The sequence below is a fragment of the Schistocerca gregaria genome, chromosome 4 (genome assembly GCF_023897955.1).
Source record: "Schistocerca gregaria isolate iqSchGreg1 chromosome 4, iqSchGreg1.2, whole genome shotgun sequence".
Classification (NCBI taxonomy): domain Eukaryota; kingdom Metazoa; phylum Arthropoda; class Insecta; order Orthoptera; family Acrididae; genus Schistocerca; species Schistocerca gregaria.
The window spans coordinates 239,190,614-239,217,635 of NC_064923.1; the positions used below are offsets into that span (position 1 = coordinate 239,190,614).

The 27,022-nt window shown below is 41.7% G+C and overlaps 1 protein-coding gene across 1 annotated transcript in view; it reads left to right on the forward strand.

Annotated features, from left to right (window-relative positions):
* The window catches only part of LOC126266826 (uncharacterized), a 380,815-nt gene that overhangs the window by 349,019 nt on the left and 4,774 nt on the right, over positions 1 to 27,022 (forward strand). Inside the window, exons 4-5 of the mRNA XM_049971380.1 lie at positions 13,992 to 14,082; positions 20,233 to 20,356. Of these exons, the coding sequence (XP_049827337.1) occupies positions 13,992 to 14,082; positions 20,233 to 20,356 (215 nt within the window). The remainder of the gene's footprint in view (positions 1 to 13,991; positions 14,083 to 20,232; positions 20,357 to 27,022) is intronic.

Here is a 27,022-nt window from a genome sequence, read left to right on the forward strand (position 1 = left end):
CGCTGGCAGATGACGTTCACCGCGTATTCGCCATACTCACACCCAGCCATCGGATCACCACATTGTGTACCGTGATTCGTTACTGCACACAACGTTTTTCCACTGTTCAATCGTCCAGTGTTTACGCTCCTTACATGAAGCGAGGCGTCGTTTCGCAATTACCGGAGTGATGGGTGGTGTGAGCAGCCATTTGACCATGAAATCCAAGTTATATCAACTCCTGCCTAACTTTCATAGTACTTGCAGTGGATACTGATGCAGTTTTGATTTCTGTGTGATGGTCTGGATAGATGTGGGCCTATTACACATTACGACCCTCTTCAACAGTCGGCGGTCTCTGTCAATCAACAGATGAGGTCGGCCTGAGCGCTTTTGCGCTGTACACGTCCCTTCACGTTTACACTTCACCATTACATCGGAAACAGTGGACCTAGGGATATTTAGGAATGTGGAAATCTCGCGTACAGATGTATGACACAAGTGACACCCAGTCGCCTGACCACGTTCGAAGTCCGTGAGTTCCGCGGAGTGCCCCATTCTGCTCTCTCACGATGTCTTATGACTATTGATGTAAGTGATATGGAGTACCTAGCAGTAGGTGGCAGCACAAAGCTCCTAATATGAAAAACAATTATTTTTGAGGGTGTCCGGGTACTTTTGATGACATAGTGTATATATAAGAAAGCACGATATTAAAAAAATAGTTTGACCTTATGAAAAACATTCTCGCCCTCTGACAGTTCAAACCTGGTCAGAATTTAATAATTTTTGTTACTTTACGCCCGGTTCGCTTTAATTTCAATTTTTCTTACTTAGTGTCCGAATCAAAATGTAAAATGTAATATGAAACACAGGAGAGTATGAGTATATATGTTCTCTAACTTTATTTCATCTTCATTTTAGAGCCGTCACAACATACTCAATTTTGGACTGATTTATCTAATGAATTTTTATTTTTCGAACGTTCTGTTACGTTATGACTAGCTTTAAACCGGCAGCAGAGGAATACATTTTTAATATGGTTAAAAAAATTATAACTCCTGCTGTCTTACATACAACTGAAAATATTTAAAGGATCTATACTTTTAAATAAACTTCGGTTTAATTATTTTGTATGACTATTTGTTCGTAATCCATGCATCAACGCCCTCTCTGATCGCTTTGCATCGAATAAATAGCGGGTTGAAGCATGTATCACAGCTTTGGCGCGTGCTATGTTTACATATTATGGTTTGTTTTTGTTATAACTTCTGTAATTTATTTTCAATCTTTTAAAGTAGTAGCTAGTAATTTGGTTCCTTTTACTATTATTGTAGATTCTGAAGATGGCTTCTGTGTATACAAACCGGCAATTTTATTTAAAAAACTTCGTGATGAAGACAATCAAATAAAAATTTAGTACAACATTATCGCTTTCCAGATTGTCATTTTACGTAAAATTCTAACCAATTTGAGTCCTGGTCCGGCACACGACTTACATTCAGTGAATTTTAGAACAGCGCAAACTTGGCTGCTGCAGAGTGGAAGGTTCATTGTCAGTTTTATTTCGGCATATCTGCGCACAAATTTGTAGCATCAGGCTAGTGTCTGTGATGTGAGTCAGTCTTCGAGTGCAGGAGAAAGTCTGTAGTTAACTACTTGAACGATTTAATGAAACTTGTTACAGTTAAGAACACGGTTCAAGGTCGAAAAACATTCGCGTTCCTATATGTCACGACAGACTATTACCAGCACCACTAGCTCGGTTCATTCGTGTCGGGTAATGTAGTGCGTATCATAATTAATAACAAACACCAACATGGGAGAAAATACACATTAGAAGGAAAAAAATTCCAGTGAATGTAAGTGCCGAAACCAGTCAGTGGCGAGGTATTTGGGAGTTTGTTGCTAGGAGCCGCCACTGACTACATTACAAAGTATTGCCCTATATTTACATATAAGAAATGTAAACTTTGCGATCACAGCTTGTTCTAATTGAATTCAAATTTCACCCATGGCCTTACTTAAGTTACTACTTCAGTATACTCATATCTGTTAAAAGATGTGTTTCATGCGTCTACACATTTGGACACAAAGCTACTTTCATCTCCTCGGTGGGTCACGAATTGTTTGAAGCAAAAAAGGGCTATCTCATAAATTTTGGGAAGACTGTACCATTTGCTGATCCAGTTAATCAACCAAATCAACGGGAGTGTTGTGCCCATAGCTTTTGGGTAACCTCAGACACCTCCTGCTTCATCTTGGAGCGTGAGAGACCTCAAGAGTTAAGAGATCTGGTGCCCCATCTTGCATACACCACAGTCTCCAATCTTAGCCTATGGATGAAATTTGAGCAATATTAATGCGGAGTTATCGAAAAAGGTTGCATTTAAACTACACTGAGGTGACGTATACAGAAGGCGGTGGTATCGCTACACAAGGTATAAAAGGGCAGTGCATTGATGGAGCAATCATTTATACTCAGGTGATTCACGTGAAACGATTTCCAGCGTGCTTAAGGTCGCATGACGGAAATTAACTTTGAATGCTGGGTGCTATCTGGAGCTAGGGAACTGAATAGTCAAAGATCCAAAGTGCCAAGAGTATGCCGAGAACAGCAAATTTCAGGCATTACCTCTCACAAAGGACAACACAGTGGCCGACGGTCGTCACCTAACGGCAGAGAACAGCGGCCGTTGCGTAGAGTTATCAGTGCTAACAGACAAGCAACCTTGTGTGAAATAGTCACAGAAATTAATATGGGACGTGGGACGAAATTATAGAGTGCATCGAAATTTGGCGTTAATGGTCTACGACAGCAGACGACCGACGCTAGTGCTTTTGCTAACACGACATCGCCTGGACGCCTCCCCTGGGCTCACGGCCATATCGGTTGGACCCTAGACGAGTGAAAAACAGATGATTCCCGATTGGGGTATGATGAAAGCTGATGATAGGGTTCGAGTGTGGCACAGACCCCACAAAGTCGTGGACTCAAGATGTCAACAATGCACATTACAAACTGGTCATGGCTCCACAATGGAGAGCGCTGCGTTTACATGGAATGGAATGAGTCCTCTGGTCCAGCTGAATCGATCATTGTCTGGAAATGGTTATGTTCGGTTACCTGGAGACCATTTGCAACCATTCATGGACTTTACAACAATTCGCCATGTCACCGGGCCACAGTTGGTTCAAATGGCTCTGAGCACTATGGGACTTAACAGCTATGGTCATCAGTCCCCTAGAACTTAGAACTACTTATACGAGGGTCAGTCAAAAAGTAATGCCTCCTATTTTTTTTTCTACATTTAATTGTCAGGAAATTTAAATGCAATTACATAGGTTGAAAACCACAACATTGAGGATCATTTTGTCATTTTTCAATGTAATCTCCGCCCATCTCTACAGTTTTGGTCCATCTTTGAACAAGGGCATGTATCCCAGCACGGTAAAAATCACAACTCTGCTTCCTAAGCCATTGACGCACGGATGTTTTGACGGCCTCCTCATCTTCAAAATGAATCGCACGATGAGCTTCTTTTAGTGGCCCGAACAGATGGAAGTCTGATGGTGCCAGGTCAGGGCTGTATGGGGGATGAGGCAAAACTTCCCATCCAATTTTGACAATCTCGTCAGAGGTGTGACGACTGGTGTGTGGTGTTGCATTGTCATGCAAAAGAAGAACATCTGCCATTGATTTTGTTGGGCGAACTCGCTGAAGACGTGCTTTAAGTTTTTTGAGGGTTGTGACGTATTCAACAGAATTTATTGTGCATCCCTGCTCCAAAAAATCAACCAGAATCACACCCTCTGTATCCCAGAAAACTGTTGCCGCAACTTTCCCTGCCGATCGCACAGTTTTGAATTTTTTCTTCCTCGGCGAGCTTGTGTGACGCCACTTCATTGACTGCCTCTTTGATTCGGGTTAGAAAAATGCACCCATGTTTCGTCCCCGGTCACAATTTTTTTCAGAAACTCATCTCCCTCCAAACGGAAGCGCTGCAAGTGTTGTTTTCCTTGCCTCTTTATTCTGATCGGTTAACATTCTTGGAACCCACCGTGCACAATCTTTTGAGTACCCCAATTGTTTAATAATCGTGATCACATTGCCTTTACTAAGAGAAATAATGCGACACACTTCATCTGCAGTCACCCGACGGTCACCACGAATGATGTCATCAACTTGCTAATGTTGTGTGGAGTCACTGCACTCACCGGCCTGCCGCTCCGCTTTTCGTCAGTCAACGGTGTTTGCCCTTCAGCTTCCTTACAACGACGAACCCATCGTCTAACAGTGCTGACATCCACTGTCACAACACCATACACCTTCTTCAGTCTTTCATGAATGCGTATGGGCGTTTCACCTTCTGCATTCAAGAATTCAATCACACAACGCTGTCTCAAACGAACATCGATGTCGGCCATCTTACAAACTTCTGCTGTGCTGCCACCTGTTGACACAGAAAGTTACTACTGCAGTGGATTGCAGAAGGTTTGAGGAATGGCGCCAAATTCAAATTTTTCACTTAACTTAATTTTTTTAAGTAGAAAAAAAATGGGAGGCATTACTTTTTGACCGACCCTCGTACCTAACTAACCTAAGAACATCACACAACACTCAGTCATCACGGGGCAGAGAAAATCCCTGACCCCGCCGGGAATCGAACCCGGGAACCCGGGCGTGGGATGCGAGAACGCTACCGCACGACCACGAGCTGCGAACCGGGCCACAGTTGTTCGCAGTTAGTTTGAAGTACATTCTGCACAGATCGAGCGAATGATTTGGTCATCAAGATCGCTCGACACGAATCGCAGCATTTATGGAACACAGTATACAGGTCATTTCGTGCACCCAAAATGATTCACTAGCAACATCTCTGCAATTATGGGCAGCTGTAGCGGAGGCATGGCTCAATATTTCTGCAGAGCACTTCCAACGATGTGTTGAGTCCATGTCACGTCGAATTGTTGCAGTATGCCGGGCAAAACGAAATCCGGCACGATAGTAGGCGGTATCCCACGCCTTTTATCACCTCAGTGTATGTTTAACTAACTAAAACGATATTATGTACTGAAGTCAGTGGCGACTTGTAACACAATTTCCCAGTTATCTATCAAACAAATGATTTGCGGACCTACGTTTATCGGTACGTTCTTTCTCCTACTGTTGCATACTTTCACCCGAGTCAGTTTTCGCTATTAATCATGTTTCAGGTCTTGTACGTAGGCAGCATGGTATGGAACAACCACTACATAGACGTCTGCTGATTCACATAAAGTGCGTGGTGCGGTAAATGAAAGCAAAGTGTGGAGTTTTTAGCAAGGAGGTGATGTAAAACTAACGAGGTACCAACGCGAACAGAAAAGAGTCACGTATAAATGCAAGGTAAAACCAATAACTCATGACAAGAATGGAAGTTGGAACACATTTGAAGGTCAGAAATCACATAGGCACCAACAATTACGCCTTCCTGCAGCACCGTCGCCCGAGGGAATCTGAAAATTGTAACTTCAGGCCGACAACTATTCGAGCATATTTTCCTGTAGCCTTTCTCCATTAAATGTTCTGCGTCATGCATTAAAGAGTACTCATCTCGATTGTATTTGGCTGCACTCATTATCGTTACCGTGACTTCCGAAGATTAACTCCCAATAATTCAAAGCATCGACCACATAAGGACCTGCTGGCGTTGTTATACTTGTTCATAAGCCTGTTTATGGCCATCGCTGCGTCGCAGGGGACTGTTGTGGAAAGGGAGGGGTGTTAGTACACCACACAAGTACCATTCTTGAAAATGTCTTGCCGATGAAATCTGTGTGCCGGACCGAGACTCAAATATGCGACCTTAAGTGTTCTAACGACTGAGTTATCCAAGTAGATTCCTTTTATTTATTTATTTTCTTTTTTGGAGGCCCTCCGTTCTCCCATAACAGTCTTCCTTCCGCTCTCCAAGGGTGCCTTCATCTCCGATTCACTCCTTTGTTTAAGTTTATATCATGTTCCGACAAAGAGTGATACATAATCTTCACACCTTTACAGCAATAAAGAACCAAATCAAGTACTAAAGAACGAAATCACGAAATAAATGGTGTGAAATAAAATTGTACGTGTTCCTCAAAATCTATGTACCGCAACGAAAGTTCCTTGTGGTGAACTGAATCTTCGTAATATATAGCAAAACGAAAAGTGTATGTCTTCGTAATGCAATTTTCATAGACGAATATCTTGACGTACTGTACTTCTTAAAGCCAAATAAAGAACGAGGGCTCAAACATAGACAACAGCAGATGGACGAATTGATAATCATTCACAGGAGTTTAAAGCCAGCGGCCTTTCTTGGTTGTCAGACGAAAAAAAAAATCGCTGGACGCCGTACAAAAGAGTAATCTTTGTAACAAAGTAAGCGTCTTTTAATTCTACATCTACATCTACATCCATACTCCGCAAGCCACCTGAATGGTGTGTGGCGGAGGGTACCCTGAGTACCTCTATCGGTTCTCTTTCGAAAACTCCTGACGGAAATATTGAATACAAATTTGCATAACCTGGTAGCAGACATCCTTGCTGACATTCTAAACTAAATGTTCACTTCCAGACGTTACATCATGTTTAAAAAAATAATGTACCCTTATTTATTTACTCGTTCCGCATCACAGAGGCATAATTTACTATATTATTATCACTATATACTAAAAAAGAAAACAATATAATTCTACACTATATTAGATATGTTTTTGAGCCACTCTATGGCTGAGTCACTGTGTCTATGTATGTCCATGAGTTCACCACCATGGCCATACACTTTGCACACGAGTAGATGGTCCATTGTCTGTATTTAACCGCACTCGCATACAGCGCTATCTGCCAGGCCCCACTTGTTCATCAGGTGTTTACATCTCCCAACACTCGTTCTGACCCGGTTTAGAGCTGTCCACACTCTTCTTGGTAGGTTGAAGCCATCAATCTTCTTGTTCGGATCGTGTACTAAATTTTTGTTCTTAAATTCACTTGCCGACCATACTTCGTTCCAGGCCGTTCTCGGCTCAAAGGCTTGTAGTTCTTCACCGATTTTCCAAAAAGGTGATCTGGATTTAAGCCTGTTTGTCTGTGTCAGATCTGGTGGATAGGGAGGTCCGGGTTGTCTATAATTTTCCTGTAGGTTTTTAGGGCTAGCTGTGTTCGCCTGATTTCTGGGGGTTCTATGTTCGCTAGTACAGGAAGCCATGCACAGGGGGTGGCCCTGAGTGTTCCCGAGATTATTCGCATTGTCTGCCTCAGCTGGACATCCACTTTAGATACGTGTGCACTTCTCCTCCAGACTGGTGAACAGTATTCAGCTACACTGTAGACAAGGGCTAGTGCTGAAGTTCTCAAAGTGCACGCTCCTCATCCCCATGTTGTTTCAGCCAGTTTCGAAAGGATAGCATTGCTGGATTTTAGTTTTTGCTTTGTGTCTTCGAGGTGTGAGCTGTACGTTAGGGTCCTATCTAGTTTCACTCCCAAATATTTAGGCTTATCCTCATGTCTTATGTTTTGGCCATTCGAAAAGATCTGTAATTTTCTGTGTGTCTCTCTGTTGTTGAGGTGCATTATGGTGCTGGTTGTTTTGTTGGGGTTGGGAAGTAGGTGCCACTTGGAGTAATAGGTGTTCAGGACTTCAAGGTCTGCATCCAGTGTTTCGTCGAGATCGTTGTAGTTTTTACTCTGATATGCGATGGCCAGGTCATCTGCATATGCAAATTTAGTTTCTGGCAAGTCAGCTATAAATAGATTGAAGAGAGCGGGTGCTAGTGCCGAACCCTGTAGCAGACCATTATTCAGAACCATGCTCTTACTGTTCTTACCATGGAGTGAGACCTTGATTTTCCTGTTCGTTAGTATGTTCTTGAGTAGTTTGTAAGTCTGCTTGCAATTTATGATTCTAGTTAGCTTAAGCAGTAACCCTTCAATCCATACTGTGTCGTAAGCTGATGTGAGGACTATGAGGACCAGGCCAGTTTTCATCTTGTTCTGGAAGCATTTCTCAATATAGGTTGTGAGGGACTGCACTTGATCGCAGCAGTTTCTACCTGCTCGGAAACCCGCTTGGTATGTTGGGAGGTTGGCTTCGATGTATGGAGTTAGTCTAGTCAGCAATATTCTCTCGAATAATTTATAGTAGGTATATAGCAGGGATATTGGTCTGTAATTCCTAGGATTATCTCTAGTCTTTCCGGGTTTCAGCACTGCGGTGACTTTTGCTTCTTTCCATTCCTTAGGCACAACCCCCGTGCTTATGCATTCCGTACAAAGTTTGGCCAACCACCTTCTTCCTCAAGTTCCCAATTCCTTTAAGAATTCTGGTAGAATGTTGTCAAGTCCGGCTGCTTTTCCTGTCTTCATTAGCTTCAAGGCTTGGGATATCTCTTCTGACTCCACTTCTTTTACAATGCCCAAATGTACTCTAAATAACGGAGACAGAAGTTGCTTCCCGCTGTTCTCGAGTTCCAGTCTTAGGCAATGTCACGCAGTGGACAAGCCGCCTATCCCCAGTACTTATGGAGATATGTATTGGAATGTGCACCACACCAACCAAGTTTAGAACTGTTTCCTATGTCTGTTTGTGTGTTAGTGTTTTTCTAATAAGGTGTTACATAATGAAAGATCCCAGCATAGAAAAGTAAATAAGTACTTCGGACTGCACAACAAATCACGTACTCACATTAAATGAAGGGAAAAGAGAACACAAAACGAAAAATAGAACATATAAACTGTAGTCCCTATCACCATACGCTTTTTGCAAAGATATTATCACGAAATTTGCAACGGTGTGACAATATTTCTTCCGTGTTTGTTCTCTTCCGTGTTCATTCTTCAAATATTCCATGAAATCCTATTTATCAGACATTTTTGGGGAGAATACGGCATGAATTGTGATTCCATCGAGGTATGATGGCGTCTGTGAGGTGATTCATAGCTATCCAGCCTTACAGCTCTAATTTCGTCAGTACCTCTTGCCCTACCAAACTTCCGGATCCAAATTATGAATTCACAAACAAGCAGTCCTTCCTTCTACGGCGCCGTATTGGACAATCAGCAGCCGACTGACAATAAAAAGAGCTACTATGATCATTCATAGCTGTCAGATGCATTTCGTGGCAAAAAGCGTCCACACCTCGTCATTTTATCTGAATTCGCTTCGACAAATGAAATACGTTCATTCAGCAACATTGTTGCTTTGGATACTGCTATTAAAACGCCAGGTTTCGATAGACTAGGTGGGCTCATGTCACCTCCACTCTCTCTGGGGCCATTTACACATAACGAAGTTAAGTACCAACCTAAACTTCAGATTAATAGAAAATGTTTATGAACACTATTGTTTTGCAATTGAAAATAATATTTAGTTGATGTTCAAACAAATAACGTTCAAGTATTTGAGCCAAGGAAAGCGACACTTAGAAAATTGGTGCTACAGATGTCTAGTAATACTTTCTTGTGTTCGGATTTGGACTCAGAAAATGCGTACCTTAAGTTATAGTTACTCTGTTCCTCTGCTTGGTTTTCTTTGTTCCTGTTGCCGTAATCACCTTTCACACCTGCTTTGTGGAGAGGAGAATCATTGCACTTTCCCTATTATAATTTTACTTCCGACCAACATATCGTCAAAGAGCTTCTGGTTGCGTTAAAACCTATTTTTGGAGTGTTGTGTCCACTGGAAACAAAAATTTCGAGATGACTCGAACACTGCTAACTAGAAATATTCCCTCATTCATTGAAAATTTCTCAGAATACAGGAACTGCTCTGTCGATTTTCTAAATCAGAAAAATAGTTATTTATTGTCAGTACAAGTGTAGACTCATTTTAATCTTTAAATGTGCCCTTTTCCCTTCTCCTTACTTGTGTATATGAGCTTTGTCAATTGTGGGAACATCGAAACATTATCAACTTCCACACTGCACTGGGAAAGCTCCGATTTATGAAGAAAACTCATTTTGTGCTGTTAAAATTCACGAACATTGGCTTGCAAGTTGTAACAAGTCACTTACTGTCCATTATTGTTGGTTACTGTGGACGCCAGAGCTGGTTTACGGCATCTGGTGCAGGGTACTTTTGATCAGCCTGGCGACAATAGGCCTATCTTTCCATAACCTGCGTAAACGTGTTGAGGTCAAACACTTGACAGAGAACAGATTTTGCGGAGTGCTGCTACTAGAGAATCCCTAACGTGCCTAAATGAGTAGAGATCAAACACTTGGCAGGTATCAGTTTTCGCACAGTAATGCTACTAGTGGATCCAGAAAATAACTAATTCCGCCAGCACTCTGCTTCGGAAGCTGATAGGCTGCAAGGCCTGGCAAAGGACAGCCGTCGCAGAAACAGGGTGGCGTCTTGTGCCCTCTAGGTCGGATGTGGTGTTTCGAAGTGCATCTGTGAAGTCGACTGTGAACGATCTCCGATGTTACTTTTAAGACACAGACAGACTTCAACAGTCCGGAAAAGCATTCCCATGCACAGGTGTGGAACAGTGTATAGTCCCTTCCCAGTTATCCAGCCAAGTGTTGCTATATTATGAAGATGCGTATGCACGTCAGGAGAGGCCTTATATCAAAAAGCGGATAGTACTGGATGTAGCATTCAGTGAACAAAGCGTAATTGTTGGGTTAAGATTGATGCTCATAAATTCCATTTGTTTCCGTGGAAACTAGAATTGTACTATTTCCGTGTGACGTTTAGCTGTTGCCTTTAACTTTAATCGTACTTGCTCTTTGTGGAAGTTGGGCTCTAGCTGGAGAATTGGTCTGGACAGTTAGTGATGTGTATTTTCCAGTTCACCGATAGGAACACGTGATATCTCTGGACGTAGTTCGATGGCTACTGGGCTAAAATTATTCATTTGATTGGTGTTAGTCTTAACAGTGTGAAATATTTGTCTAGCGAAAGAGTCACAATAAAGATATTTATAAAGTTAGTTAGCTAGTAGATAGTATCGGAAGTTCCATGCGGCTTTTCGCGGATGATGCTGGAGTATGTAGAGACGTTGCAGCATTAAGAAATTGCAGTGAAATGCAGGAAGATCTGCAGCGGATAAGCACTTGGTGCAGGGAGTGGCAACTGACCCTTAACATAGACCAATGTAGTGTATTGCGAGTACATAGAAAGAAGGATCCTTTATTGTATGATTATATGATAGCGGAACGAACACTGGTAGCAGTTACTTCTGTAAAATATCTGGGAGTATGCGTGCGGAACGATTTGAAGTGGAATGATCATATAAAATTAATTGTTGGTAAGGCGGGTGCCAGGCTGAGATTCATTGGGAGAGTCCTTAGAAAATGTAGTCCATCAACAAAGAAGGTGGCTTACAAAACACTCGTTCGAGCTATACATGAGTGTTGCTCATCAGTGTGGGATCCGTACCAGGTCGGGTTGACGGAAGAGATAGAAAAGATCCAAAGAAGAGCGGCGCGTTTCGTCACAGGGTTATTTGGTAAGCGTGATAGCGTTCAAAAATGGTTCAAATGGCTCTGAGCACTATGGGACTTAACATCTATGGCCATCAGTCCCATAGAACTTAGAACTACTTAAACCTAACTAACCTAAGGACGTACAACAACACCCAGCCATCACGAGGCAGAGAAAATCCCTGACCCCGCCGGGAATCGAACTCGTGAACCCGGGCGTGGGAAGCGAGAACGCTACCGCACGACCTCGAGATGCGGGCGTGATAGCGTTACGGAGATGTTTAGCAAATTCAAGTGGCAGACTCTGCAAGAGGGGCGCTCTGCATCGTGGTGTAGCTTGCTGTCCAGGTTTCGAGAGGGTGCGTTTCTGGGTGAGGTATATTGCTTCCCCCTACTTATACTCCCCGAGGAGATCACGAATGTAGAATTAGAGAGATTCGAGCGCGCACGGAGGCTTTCCGGCAGTCGTTCTGCCCGCGAACCATATGCGACTGGAACAGGAAAGGGAGGTACTGACAGTCGCACGTAAAGTGCCCTCCGCAACACACCATTGGGTGGCTTGCGGAGTTTAAATGAAGATGTAGATGTAGATGAACCACAATAGAAAACTTTTTTCACCTCCCAGAAAATTTTGTATTACCCCGGAGGGGAGAACTATCCTAAAGCATCTGTACTGAATTAAAGTAGCCTATAGGGCAACGTGAAGAGTACGTGTAACACGTTGACGTCATGTTTATCCACACGCTCACAGGCTGATGTGCTGGGAGGACCGCAGCACATCTCTACTAGTGCATGTACGTCCACCATTCAGTTTATTTTCTTTATTCATCTACTTTTTGTGCAACGATACAGCTTTTTATTGATATTAATTATTTATTACCATTACATTATAATATTACAGATGTGAAGGATAACATAAAACGTTACTGACAAAGAAAAAACAACTCTTGCAGCTGTTTCGGGTACTTTTTTTTCAAATAAGAAATTAGATTAAACCAACATTTAAAAATTACTGAAACATCAGATTTGTATCTACCTGTATGGATCTTTATCTAGTTTATCATTACAAATCTGTTAGCCCTCTAGCATACAATCAGGGTTTTCAAAGTGTGGCTTAAGTCATACAAGGCGATTCCATGACGATCTTTCAAACTTTCGGGGATGTTGGAGAAGGGTAAGTGTATCAGTTCGATGAGAGGGACCTTGTTCCGGAAACGGCCAAGTCCAAAGTTATAAGGGAAATTCGTCGTGAAACCTCTGACAATGGAATATATGTACCTCTACCGTTGTTGTTAATATTGTAGGGCAGGCAACTTGGAGAGGCTGTAGTATGGACCAAAACAAGACAAAAATGTCCAGTAAAATGGGATCTAAAATTCATATCTTAAGATATATGGGCATATGTTCATATTCGCTACTACGAAACAGGTCACTTACTCTGAACAAATGCCCAGAGCTCTTATGATATGCATTTTAGATCCCATGTTTAGAGGACTTTTTTCTGTTTTGGTCCGTACCTGAAAGTAACCTACCCTGCAATCTTAGCAACAACAATACAAGTACATGTGTTCTACGGTCAGAAGTACCAGAACGAGTTTCACTTGTAACTTTCGACTCGATCGTTTCCGAACCAAGGTCCTTCACCTCTCTTTCATACAATTACTCTTGACCGTCATCCCTGAAATTTTGTATCGTCGTCACGGAATCACCCTGTTTTTGACAGTAAAAGACTGTCACACAACTGAGAAACATGTTGAGTTAAGAAAGTTATGAATTTTTCATCTAAGCTTGATGTAATGAAAGAACATCGTCCTCCTTTTAGAGTAATTAGCTTCTTGAGGGAGCCTATAATTACTGCAGGCTAAATAGATGATAAGTACTTCTGTCTCCGCATTACATCTGCACAGTGCATCAGTAAATATTTGAAGCGTTTGTAGTAAAAAAAATGGTTCAAATAGCTCTGAGCACTATGCGACTTAACTTCTGAGGTCATCAGTCGCCTAGGACTTAGAACCGATTAAACCTAACTAATCTAAGGATATCACACACATCCATGCCCGAGGCAGGATTCGAACCTGTGACGCGGTTCCAAATAGAAGCGCCTAGAACATCACGGCCACACCGGCCGGCACGTTTGTAGTATGCTTTCAGTTTTCCATTAAGTGTTAACATGGCTGTAATGTTCTGTGATAGTGGTAACTCGATCGTTAAACTTTGGCAGCTCATAAGAAAATATTGTTTTATTTTTTCATCACTTTCTGTTCGCTGCCACTCAGTCTTTATATGTTTGTAAACTCGTCTCTTAGTATTTTTTTCTTTTATGCGCTTATAAGCATTTTGCTTTAGCTTACTGTTTTCCTTGATCGGGCTGTTTTCTTAGCTAGATTCTTATCAATTAGTTCCTTGCTTGCAGACGTCTGCATGAGCTGTGCCTGGTAACTCAGAGAAAACAGCTAGTTTCAGCAGTTCCAGATGCAACGATTCTTCACAGGTTCTTGTAGCTGCTAAGGTAATCGCGGTTCTACGACTTTTACTCTTGTCACGGGTTCATCGAATGTTGCAGATATCGGCGGAAGAGACAGAGACACAGGTCGGCCGCCGGAGAGTACCGAGGAGTGGCAGCAGAAGTTCCGCTAAACAACCAAAGGCAGCTGGTGAGTAAATGTCATCTGCTCCTTACCGTCGAGATGAAACTGTTTTTCCGTCACAAGAGCAGAAATCCAATTGTTATCCGATACGGATCTGAGTACACTACTGGCCCTTAAAATTGCCACACCAAGAAGATATCCAGATGATAAACGGGTATTCATTGGACAAATACATTATACTAGAACTGATATGTAATTATATTTTCACCCAGTTTGGATGCATGGATCCTGAGAAATCAGTACCCAGAACAACCACCTCTGGTCGTAAGAACGGCCTTGATACGCCTGGGCATTGAGTCAAACAGAGCTTGGATGGCGTGTACAGGTACCGCTGCCCATGCAGCTTCAACACGATACCACAGTGCATCAAGAGTAGTGACTGGCATATTGTGACGAGCCAGTCCGTTCGGCCACCATTGACCAGACGTTTTCAGTTGGTGAGAGATCTGGAGAATGTGCTGGCCAAGGCAGCAGTCGAACATCTGCTGTATTCAGAAAGGGCGTACAGGACCTGCAACATGCGATCGTGCATTATCCTGCTGATATGTAGGGTTTCGCAGGGATCGAATGAAGGGTAGAGCCACGGGTCGTAACACATCTCAAAGGTAACGTCGACTGTTCAAAGTGCCGTCAATGCGAACAAGAGGCGACCGAGACGTGTAACCAATGGCACCCCATACCATCACGCTGGGTGATACGCCAGTATGGCGATGGCGAATACACGCTTCCAATGTGCGTTCACCGTGATGTCGCCAAACACGGATGCGACCATCATGATGCTGTAAACAGAACCTGGATTCATCCGGAAAAATGACGTTTTGCCATTCGTGCAGCCAGGTTCGTCGTTGAGTACACCATCGCAGGCACTCCTGTCTCTGATGCAGCATCAAGGGTAACCGCAGCCATGGTCTCTGAGCTGATATTCCATGTTGCTGCAAACGTCGTCGATCTGTTCGTGCAGATGGTTGTTGTCTTGCTAATCTATCCATTTGTTGACTCAGGGATCGAGACGTGGCTGCACGATCCGTTACAGCTATGCGGATAAGATGTCTATCATCTCGACTGCTAGTGATACGAGGCCGTTAGGATCCAGCACGGCGTTCCGTATTACCCTCCTGAAGCCACCGATTCCATATTCTGCTAACAGTCATTGGATCTCGACCAACGGGAGCAGCAATGTCGCGATACGTTAAACCTCAATCGCGATAGGTTACAATCCGACCTGTATCATAGTCGGAAACGTGACGGTACGCATTTCTCCTCCTTACACGAGGCATCACAACAACGTTTCACCAGGCAACGCCGGTCAACTGCGGTTTATGTATGAGAAATCGGTTGGAAGCATCCTCATTTCAGCACGTTGTAGGTGTCGCCACGGCGCCAACCTTGTGTGAATGCTCTGGAAAGCTAATTATTTGCATATCACAGCATCTTCTTTCTGTCGGTTAAATTTCGCATCTGTATCACATCTTCGTGGTGTAGCAATTTTAATGGCCAGTAATGTATTTCCCTAATGTAAAATTATTCGATCGTTTATGTTGATGTGCCAACGGCCTTGTCGCTGTGGACACACCAGTTTCTGTTAGATCACCGAAGTTAAGCACAGTCGGGCGTGGTTAGTACTTGGAGGGGCCTGTCGTGCGCTGTTAGTAAGTGGGACTGTATTCAGCTCTTGTGAGGCCAGTTGAGGAGCTACTTGAGGCGAGAAGCAGCGGCTGCAGGTCTTGATACCTGACAACAGCCGGAAGGGTGGTGAGCTGATCCCATTCCCTCTACTTCCGTATGCGATGAAGTCTGTGCGCCGAGGGTAACGTGGCGGTCGGTCGGTGTCACTGGGTCTTCTCAGGTCTGTTCGGACGCAGTAGTTATTAGACATACTTTAGCATTCATGCTTCTGACAAGTATGTAACGAAGAGAATAATTATTAGGTAACATGATCAGACTGTCGTAAATGTAATACAAGAAACAAATCATGCAGTTTGGTAACCCAGTTGTTAACACACTGACTCGCGTTCTGGATACACTTCATATTCCCTTGTAGGCCGTCAGATTGAGGTTTCCCCTGATTTCCCCAAATTGTTCCAACAAATGCCAGGATGGTTCTTTCGAAATGGGTACGGGCATGGTCCTTCACCATCCTTTCGTAATCTGAGCTTGTACCCTGTCTCTAATGACCTTGTTGCCAACGGGACGTTAAACTAGAATTTTCTTTCCATCCTTACATTTAATGTAAAACAGATCATTAATATATGTTGTAGCAAACTGCAACAAACAATGTTAAATTTTGCAGAAAATTAAAACATGTGATGTTGAGTCCTTGAAAAAAATGTCTTTCCGATGGCAGAGTGTCATTAAAAAATGTGAAAATTCTAATAAGGCGTCCTCTAAGCGGAACGATAGGATTGTAGGACACTCTGCATCTTATCAACAGTTCAACACCTTCCGGATGACACAAAAAAAGCGAAACATGGCGACTGAGGTAAAAGTCAAATGGCTAGTGAGATACCATTTTCTTCGTTGCTGGAGGTAACGTGAAAGAAAGGAAAAGTGAAAGTCTTGAGGAACAAGAAAATAGAACTTCAATTCAGAGAAATTCCTCTTTCCGCAACATAAGTACTCACCAATGTAGCAATGTGTGAGCTTTCTTGGGTCAGATATGTTGTCGACTCTCTGTTACAGTAGAAGATCAGAACGTACGCCCGGAGAAATTTCACCAGATAATAATGGCCTATGTTATTCAATATTATTCTTGAATAAATCAAGTTTTCCAAGATCGCCAGAAATTCTTTTCATTACCATTACCGATTTTGTCTTCATCGAATGAGCTGTTACATTTTAAATTTCATGTTTAGAAAAAACTAAATTTTTTTTGTTAATTATCTCAATTTTTACCACGGTTTTAAATAGATTTGGAAAAATTTTGAGTTTTGCATTGAGGAGTTTGTGTTTAGTAAGCAGTGCTAAATTCATTGAAGAATCTCTCTTACTTATGAGGAAAAGTGTACCCATACCAACAAATTCAGCGAATAGTAAGTGAAAAAATGATGAAATTTCACATGTACAAAAAATTTATTTTGTTATGTTTTTGAATTTCCACTGCTATGAGTATGAATCTTGTATCCTTAATGGTCATGTTGACAAAGTTTTATGAATTTATATGTAAAATTTATTTTGTTATGTTTTTGAATTTCCACTGTTATGAGTATGAATCTTGTATCCTTAATTGTCATGCTGACAAAGTTTTATGAATTTATTTGTAAAAGTATAGACAGTGCAAATTAAAATGTCCTGTGGTGCCTCTCTTGCTCAAAGTCAGCCCGTTTGACGTCCTACCCCCCTTAACCCTGAGTTACTATCGATATTTTTGACTCTCAGAACTACTATCGTCCGGTCATTAGTGATTCCAAAAATTATTAGTATCTCCATTTACCTTGATTCAGATTTTTATGGTAATTGTCGTATATACATTCACTTTAACTTGTTTATAACTGCTTTAATCTAAATATGAGGTGTAAGAAAGCCAGAAACTCATACAAAACATACTTTTTTTAATGTCTACATTTTTTCAATTCTCAATGCAGAAGTAATTTTAAAGTAACAAATTTTTCATTTTAGTAATAACTCATTTTTTTCCTAGTGTGCCCAGTTCATTAAGGTACAATTTAATCTCTGAAAGGGGAAATGTAATTTTTAATGCATAGTAAAGAAATTAACAGCTGTTACTTTATGCTTAACAAAAATTCCAATTTCTAAAATATTGTTGTCTATAGTAATGTTACTCTTTGTTGCATTGTGCACATAATATCTTCTGCTGAGAGTGGTTTTTGCAGACATATTTGTTACATCTTGAACAAGTGACCGACACTTTTTTGTCATGATTTCTTGACCAAAAGTTACATCTTTGGCGCTTCTTAGGGCCACATGAGTTGATGTTTAATTAATGTTTTCAAACTTGTTGGTAGAGTTGGTACAGCAGCAAGTTGTTTCATGTGCTTTTCTGCTGGAGTTGTTGACAGTTCTTTCATAAATCGACAAAGTGACATATTTGTGGTTGGATTGGACTACTATCATATTACGTAATTGTTAACAACGTCAATATCCATTATAACCCACCATCTGGCTAGTGGCCACCTTTTACATCTTCACTTTGCAGAATTCTAAAGTAGAGTAATATCAGGTTTACCACTCTGCTGATCAATGCGCTTGTCATGATCCATTAATGACAGCATGACTACTGATTTGCCGGCCGCTGTGACCGAGCGGTTGTAGGCACTACGGTCGCAGGGTCGAATCCTGCCTCCGCCATCGATGTGTGTGAACTGTCCTTTGGTTAGTTAGATTTAAGTAGTTCTAAGTTCTAGGGGACTGATGACCTCACATGTTAAGTCCGATAGTGCTCAGAGCGATTTTTGTTTTACTACTGATACACTTTTCTTGGGGACATAGGAGCATAGTGTTAAACCATTTGTGAAACCAAATTTTGCGTGTTCCACTTCATATGATTTATTGGGCAAGAGTTCTGCCAGAATTTTACGTTTCTGTTTTCAAAGTATACTGACGTATGTCTGACCAATCCTTTGTAATTCATTAGCCAGTTCATCACTTACGGTATCTCCACTTACGTTTCTGTTTGTCTTAGCAATATGTTGAACCGGCTTCAGAACAGATTGTGTTGGGATGCTTAGTTTTGATGGATTTGGCGTTGTCGCCTTCCCTGAATAAATAAAAGCTTTTAGCACATAGTGGTATTTTGCACAACACAAACACATATTTTTCAATAAATATTTTTGGGGTTTGTTTTGTAGATACAGTCTAAAAGAACAATGTCCACGAAAACCTACTAGCATTGCATCAACTGTTGCAAATTATGAGCAGCTATAATTTACAGCAAAGTTGGATATAAACTTAATAAACAATTCAGAGATAGCGGCCAACTTGTCACCTCATTGTTTTCTCTGTTCCCTTGTTGCTCGGTTATCAAATCTGATAACAGACAGAAGAAATAAACCGTTCCTTGGACATTTTTGTTCTAAATATTGGTCTTTAAGTTAGCTCGGTAACAAAAAGCGTGTGTGCATTGTCATGATTTGATTTACTAGCATCTGAGAGATAAATCAATGCGAAAAAGCTCTCATTTCTTCTAGAGACACATGATCAACATAAGTCTCTGTCACACCAGAATTTGCACTCCCTTCAGAAATTTGTGCGTTTGCCTGATCTACTATAGTGTTTAGCATACCATCTGTTATAAGCAAATATCATTCTTTAATTGGCGTAGAAGGCTTACATTGCCGAGGAGGTCCTATCAACCCCGTAACTGAACAATAATATTAGATTTTCTAGTTCTAGAACAACTGGGCGGGTTTCGTGACCATTTGAACCTCATTTTCCCATAGTAGTAACCACCAGAATCATTTTCAGAGATGTCGTCTTCTGTTACATCCAAATCAGAAATGGTTGTTTGTATTGTGGGCACTGTGTTCACCTTAACAATCACTTATTTCGGAATCATGTTCCTGGCTTCGTTCTTCTTCTTTAGATTCATTTTCTATGTAATCTAAATAGTCCATAACCTCTTCCGCCATCGTAACATATCCGTGGATGCGAATAGAGTCACTACTCTTTGTTAGATCACACACGCAACTCAAAAAACACAATGAAATATACGGAAATAATGTGCACGTAAGTACTTGCCTGAGGTCTTCAGCGAGCCCAAAATCCAATTACTCTGTAACAAACAATGTCACGACTTGCACTAACACGTTTCCTTGAAGACAATTGACTTCTAAGAGAATGCATACAGTCTTTGGCTCACGAGTGGCGTCATGCCAGAGATAAATAAAATAATGTTTATGCTGGGATCAAAAATGACCCCAGGAGACTAATGGGGGGTTAAAATAGGTGATCCGATGGGAACCTGTGCTACCACTGCGGCGAGGACTTTGGCTTATGAAGAAAACTCAAACACATATTTTTCTATTGCAGCAACATTCGTCAAACTTAGCAAATTTTAGCAACTGAATGGTACGTTCATTGTGATAAATAGACACGTTTATGAGAGTAGTCATCCATAAATGGGTAAATGCAATTCTATAGTTTGTACAGTTAATGTGGCAGTAGCTAGTGACATCTGCAGTGAGCTGTTGTGTCCAGCAGGTACTGGGTGCGAATGGTGACCACTACTCGAACCCTGGTGCTGCCGAGAAGCCTCCGCTGTTCCTCTGTTACGCTTCTGAGGAGCTCGAACTGTTCCACCCCGAGTACCAGGCACTGCCTATCGGTAAGTATAGACAGGATGCTACATGTAATTTCGTAACTTACGTACTTGAAAGCAATGTAAGAAATTCCTTTCCTTTAAGCGAGCCCGTGATGGCACTTTACAAAACACTTTACTTTGCAAACAAAAGCGCGATTTTTTAACGGTAGTTACATGCCACGAACAGCATATTATTCGATCTCTCAGGTTCTCTCGGAGTAATTGATTAATAGTATGCTTCTGGGTGTTTTTCCGAGTTCCCATTTCAAGGGTAATATTTCGACGTCCGATCCAACCATCCTCTTCAGAATATCCGGAACCACAGCATTAATTCAGATGTCCCACTTAGCGAAAGAATTAACGAAGTTATATAAGTGTAGACCTGTTACTGTATATATTTGTAGAAAATGCGTATCATCTGGCGACAGTAATTGTTAGAAAACAAATCGCTCAGTTGGTCTACACCACTCGCTTTTCCGTGTTCATGACGGCACTGTATAGTTTCGTGCAAGGGCTTCTTTAAATAAGCCCCAAAAATGAATACTTACCTGTTTGGTATGAAGATTTTGTAGTTTCACACTATCCTCGTCACGAAGTTCACTTTAACATTGTCATATACAGTATGACAATTCAATATTAGTTGAGGTGCATCGAATGGTCATTTCTTATTTAGCTACACCTCGTCCGAGGTTCCTTCGAAAAACGTAACATATAACGCTCGTATCAACGTCGCGAGAGGAGAAGGCAATTCTAAAACAAAGTAGATGTGTGGTCTCAGTGCTCCATATGGAATAGCTTATCTGCGATCTTACCTACGTAGACAAAACTGTTGTTTTTCAGTGGGGAACACAAATCTGGGAGTACGACGCCTTAGTGAGCGAACAACTTAAACTAAACGATTGCCATTTGTGCGCGCTTATGCTGTAGCCGGTTTGCTTCTGTTAGTTGACAACTTACAGTAAAGATATGGTGTTTGTTGTTTTGGTACAATGCAGTGTTAGCATAAACTTCTGAGTAATTATAAGAGCCAACTGTGTATCAGAAACTAATTTTGTGAAAATATCTTTGTTACCTAGCTTTCTTCTTTCAGATTAGCCCAACATTCATAGAATTTTTTCGCTGGTTCAGCAGTTAGGCTTTTGTGGTTTTTCTCTTTCCCCATTCGAGTTCAATATTATAGTTACAACTAATAATGTTGAGATGATATTTTCTTCAACACTGCATGAGGTAAAGAACACTGTCATAACAGATAAATTGAATTCACTCACACCTCTCAATCAATCTGTTGTTCCTACTGCAATAAGAGATCTTTATCTGTCATTACAGCATGCTCTGAATACAGTGTGTTGACAGTAGCTCGATCGATATTTGTTTACTGTCGTAGGACTTTTTGTCACACTTAAAAGTAACCTTTTTGCCATGTGGCAAAATGACATAGAATTATTAAAATATTTTAGGTGATTTCAAATGTATTTTTATATGTCCGTACGAAGCGTTTAGTGGATTGAGCATGTCTGAAGATGCTCACTACTTTCAGAAACCGCTAATGTGAATATTTTATGTGTATTCAAGCGATCGTGAGGCAATAAACTGGTATAAAAATAGTACAATATTATTTCCGTGGTTTAGAATCGGAAAATTTAGTAACATCATGCCCTCTTTTGGTTGAAACCGTATAGAATTTTTTGACGGAGCTTCTCAAAGCCCCGCACTGAACCAGTAAGCACCTTTCGCTTTTAGAACACAGTATCTGATACTAGTGTACATGAGTATTGGGATGTGTACACCTTTCGCCTTTACGACAGCTTCAACTCTGCTTGGAATACTTTCAATGCGAATCTACTTGTCGTGTAATGGGAGTCCATTCTTCCTCAGGATCAAAGAGCAGAGCACGTAGTGATCTTGCACGCTGGTATGCGGAGCGAAGTCGACATAGTAACTCATCCCAAAGTAGTTCCCTTGGGTTCAGGTTGGGGCGACAGAGATGCCAAACTATTTCAGGAATGTTATTGTCCGTTGACACTTGCCTCACAGGTGCTGCTTTGACAGGTTGCATTGTCATGGTGAAACAAATAATCAGGATCTCTGACCTCTTCCTCTACCGTATGCAGTACACAATGCAGTACAATGTGTTCATATCCTTCCACATTTATCGTTCTCTCAAGCACAATAAAAGGATCAGACCCTAACAACGAAAAATACCCCCAGTACCTAACGTCCTCCGTACTTAAAAATAATGGCAGATGACGTTCCTCATTCATCCACTAAAATCAGACCCTTCCATCGCATTACCACAGGGGATAGCGTGATTTATCACTGAAAATCACTCGTTCCCAGTCATCCAAAGTTCAGTGACGTTGCTCTTTACACCAGCTCCAGCGTGGTTCAGCGTTTACTACAGAACTGTAAGGATGATGAAGAGCTGCTCTACCATTAGATCTCGTTCCGACCATTACATCTCGTTCTTTTTAACGCTCTTTGCATAGTCATTGTCCTTGCTGGATTGCTGGCAGCGCTTTGGAATTCACGAGTGGTTCCGTCCGCTGATATCATGCGCTCCTGTACAACTTTCGTTTGCAACGTTCGACTATCCCTCTTCGTCATTGCATGAGGTTTACCGGGTTGTCGTTTAGCTGGGTTTTTCCTTCACGTTCCCACTCCAGAATCCCATCGCCGACAGTAGTCTTGGGCAGCTTTAGAAGGGTTGACAAGTCCTTGATGCCAATGGCCTTGTGGCAGTAGTAAAACCTGTTCCCGTCGAATTACCGGAGTTAAGCGCTGCCGGGCTGGGCTAGCACTTGGATGGGTGACCATCTGGCCTGCCGAGCGCTGTTGGCAGGCGGGGTACACTCAGCCCTTGTGGGGCGAACTGAGGAAATACTGGATTGAGACGTAGCGGTCCGGTCTCGTAAACTGACATACGCCCATGAGAGCGGTGTGCTGACCACATGCCTCTCCATATTCGCACTCAGTGACGTCTGTGGGCTGAGTATGACACGGCAGCCGGGCTTCATGGCCTGATGGCACACAGTAAAGAAATGTCCTTGAGAGATTGTTACTCGCGTGATATCCAATGGCTAGTCCACATTTGAAAACATTGAGCTCAGCTGACTGATCCACTCTTTTGTTTCTACTTCCCAATTGAAAACATAGTAACCCCGCCTCTGTTTATACGGATCCGTCGCCTCTTGTGACATCTAGTGGCCAATTCCACATTTCATAGGAGATTGCGGACACAAAGTGAATCAAATGGCTCTGAGCACTATGGGACTTAACATCTGAGGTCATCAGTCCCCTAGGACTTAGAACTACTTAAACCTAACTAACCTAAGGACATCACACACATCCATACCCGAGGCAGGTTTCGAACCTGGGACCGTAACAGGAGCGCGGTTCCGGACTAAAGCTCCTAGAACCGCTCGGCTACAGCGGCTGGCTTACAATCCCCAACTGAAATTTTTCACAGGAACTAGATCCTCGGTTACGTATGAAATAGGATTGCCTACAAACTAGGCAATAGTTATTCAAAGCGCTTCGTGAAAAATATTCCGCCTGCAGAGTATCAGAACTTAGAGGGACGTTGTTGGTGAAGAACGCATTTAGCGTCAAGTAACTTTAAAAATCTTTTTATGCCATTACCGATTTCAAGCTATCATACCCAACTTCCAACGACAATTTTTTCTATTAACAGTAATGTATTCGTCAGCAACATACCGTCATAGTCTGTAGTGCACAAGAATATTTGAGTATCTAGCGTCACTTTAGATGTTGTGTGGTTGTCAAAAACGCATTTGATAAGATGTAAAATGCAACAGTTATATACTGCCACTCATGTTATAATGCAGTTTAGTTTTGCATTGGTCTTTATGCCTTTTCAGGACTATTCACAAGATGTTGTAGTGCAAACGGCACACAGATCTAAACAAACCACTGTGGCACAAAAATTCTTCATAATATTCTTCATGTCAGCTGGAGCCTCAGACAGCTACTTTACGGTCAGTGTTTTTGCTCACACTGAGAGGCCATCCACTGAGCAAACATATCCCTCCTTTCACAATAAGCTAAGATTTCTACTACCATATGTTGAGGGATGTATGTGTGTGGCAAGTCCAGCGCGTATGTAACAGAAAAATGCTTTCTCTGTAAGAGTGAACTTGTTATTAAAGGATTGTAGGAGAAGTTGTTTTAAGGAGGTATTTTTCCAGTTACTGAAAAGGAGACATATTTCCTAGTAGTTAAGCTGAGCAGTGTTGGTTCAACATGCTACTTAGACGCAAGGCTTGCGCCTTCGCAACGAACTCTACTTGACGTTAAACGACTTCGAAATGTTTTATTTCTTTTGTCATCAGTCTACTGAGTGGTTTGATGCGGCCCATTGCGAACTCCTCTCCTTTCCTAACCTCTTCATCTCACAGTAGCACGTGCATCCTATCTCATCAATTATTTCCTCAGTGTACTCCAATATCTATCTATCGCCACAATTTTTACCATCTACAGTTCGATGTAGTACGAAGGAGGTTACTCCACGATGTCTCAAAACATATCCTATCATCCTGTCACTTCTTCATGTCATTGTTTTGCAGAAGTCGATTCTGCAAAGGACCTTAACCGTCCACCTAGATTTCAACATCCTTCTGTAGCATCACATCTCAAATGCATTTATTCTCTTCTGTTCCGGTTTATATTCGTCGTTGATCATTTCTGATTCTTCCGCACTTTAGGGGTCATCTTCCACTCTAATAGCCAGAGAGTGCCCTGAACCTCTGTCCGCTCTTTCGCCCTGTTTGACAAGGTCGCTTTCAGAACGGGTGCGACTTCTTATGGCGAAAGCCTTCGGCAGCCATTGATAACGATTTTTATTCAGAATTTAAACATTGGCTGGGTGTCTATGGCGGGACACCGGCTGTATTGACCGTTCATATTAAGTCCGATATGTAGTAGGCGTTAATTGGTGGATAGCAGACCGGTAGACAACTTTTGTCAAATGTTATGTGTGATTTTCCTTAAAAACTCCGTAAATGCCGTATGGAGGAGCTGGTTAAAGATGGAAGCGCTAGAAGTTTCTTTTCAAAATCTATATTGTGTAGAAAAACAATGCAGTGAGAAAGCTATTTTCTCGTTCTCATATGTGATAGGATAAGGCGAATGTAATTTTAATTTCATGAATAGCGTTCTTTTTTAACAGGTGTTGTCTGTTTTAGTCAACTTATTTACTAGCTGCTGCGCATGATGGTCACTGCTTACGCATTATAATGACTTTGGATGTCAGCGTTGAACACGTGACAGCTGCCCAGTTTGTAGTTCGTGGCAGTGAAAGAAAAAATAGCTTGAAATAAAATTAAGATAAAACCTTTTCCGAGGAACTGAAATTTGCGAATACGTCTTGTCTTTCTAACAGGAACATTCTTTTCTGTTAATGTGACGACATTGTTGCCATATTCCCGAATATCCTAAATTGGCAGTGATATCTCTGTCACATGTTAAGACATTTCATATGTAGCATGTAACTGTAACGAAAAATTTCACGTGTGTCTCTTGCTTAATGTCAAACGGAGGAAGAATCTTGCCGAGTCTTCCACAATGTGGCGACATTATAGGGTATGTGTTGCCTCTTCTTGAACACGTTTTGGCATCATAATGACGAGCTTAGAGTAAAACTTTTTCATGATTTACGGTCGCTCATCTCTTCTTTCTGAAATGCTTTTACTCGCAGAAACACACAAGACAGACTAAGGAAGTTGCGCATTCTACAGCAGTGGGTACTCACTTTCTCGGAAACCGAGGTCAACGGAAATGACGGTAATTATAACATGATTAGAACCTTCTGACCAGGATAGAGGAGTGGGTAAGGGTGTAAATTCAAGGAAAGTGGAGAACGATTCAAAGGGAGAGGGGCAACAAGGATGGAGGGACGGAGAGAGAGAGAGAGAGGAGAGAGAGAGAGGGAGGGATGGAGAAAAGGTCGTTTCTAGATATTCTCGCCAGTGATTACTTGTCTAGATGAAATAAGGATACGAACTAACGATCATAAAACATACGTGCTCATGCGCGAGTCATCGTGTACAATATCAAAATGTGTTTATGACGAGCTAATTGTTTCTAGGAGAACTACTTCAGTTTCTTTATAGAACTGAACTGATAAAGAAATTGAATAACTTGTGTAATCCGAACTGAAAGGACTACAAAATGCACAGAAATATACACACTATGGAAATTCACACCCCTTTGAAGAAACGCTTTAAACTCAGAATTTAAGACCCAAAAATCATAAAACGAGTAATTAAAAGAGAAATAAAATGTTTTATAGTTGTAATACCTAATTGTGCCAGAAAATTATTGCATTTTGTCCTATTTCCGTTGTTATCTACTAGTCATGCACACTGATATTCGGGGGAAAACGTAGTATATTGAAACTACAGCAATCAAACGTCTAGCTAGAAAGTCTCAGACACAGCATAACTACACTCCTGGAAATTGAAATAAGAACACCGTGAATTCATTGTCCCAGGAAGGGGAAACTTTATTGATACATTCCTGGGGTCAGATACATCACATGATCACAATGACAGAACCACAGGCACATAGACACAGGCAACAGAGCAGGCACAATGTCGGCACTAGTACAGTGTATATCCACCTTTCGCAGCAATGCAGGCTGCTATTCTCCCATGGAGACGATCGTAGAGATGC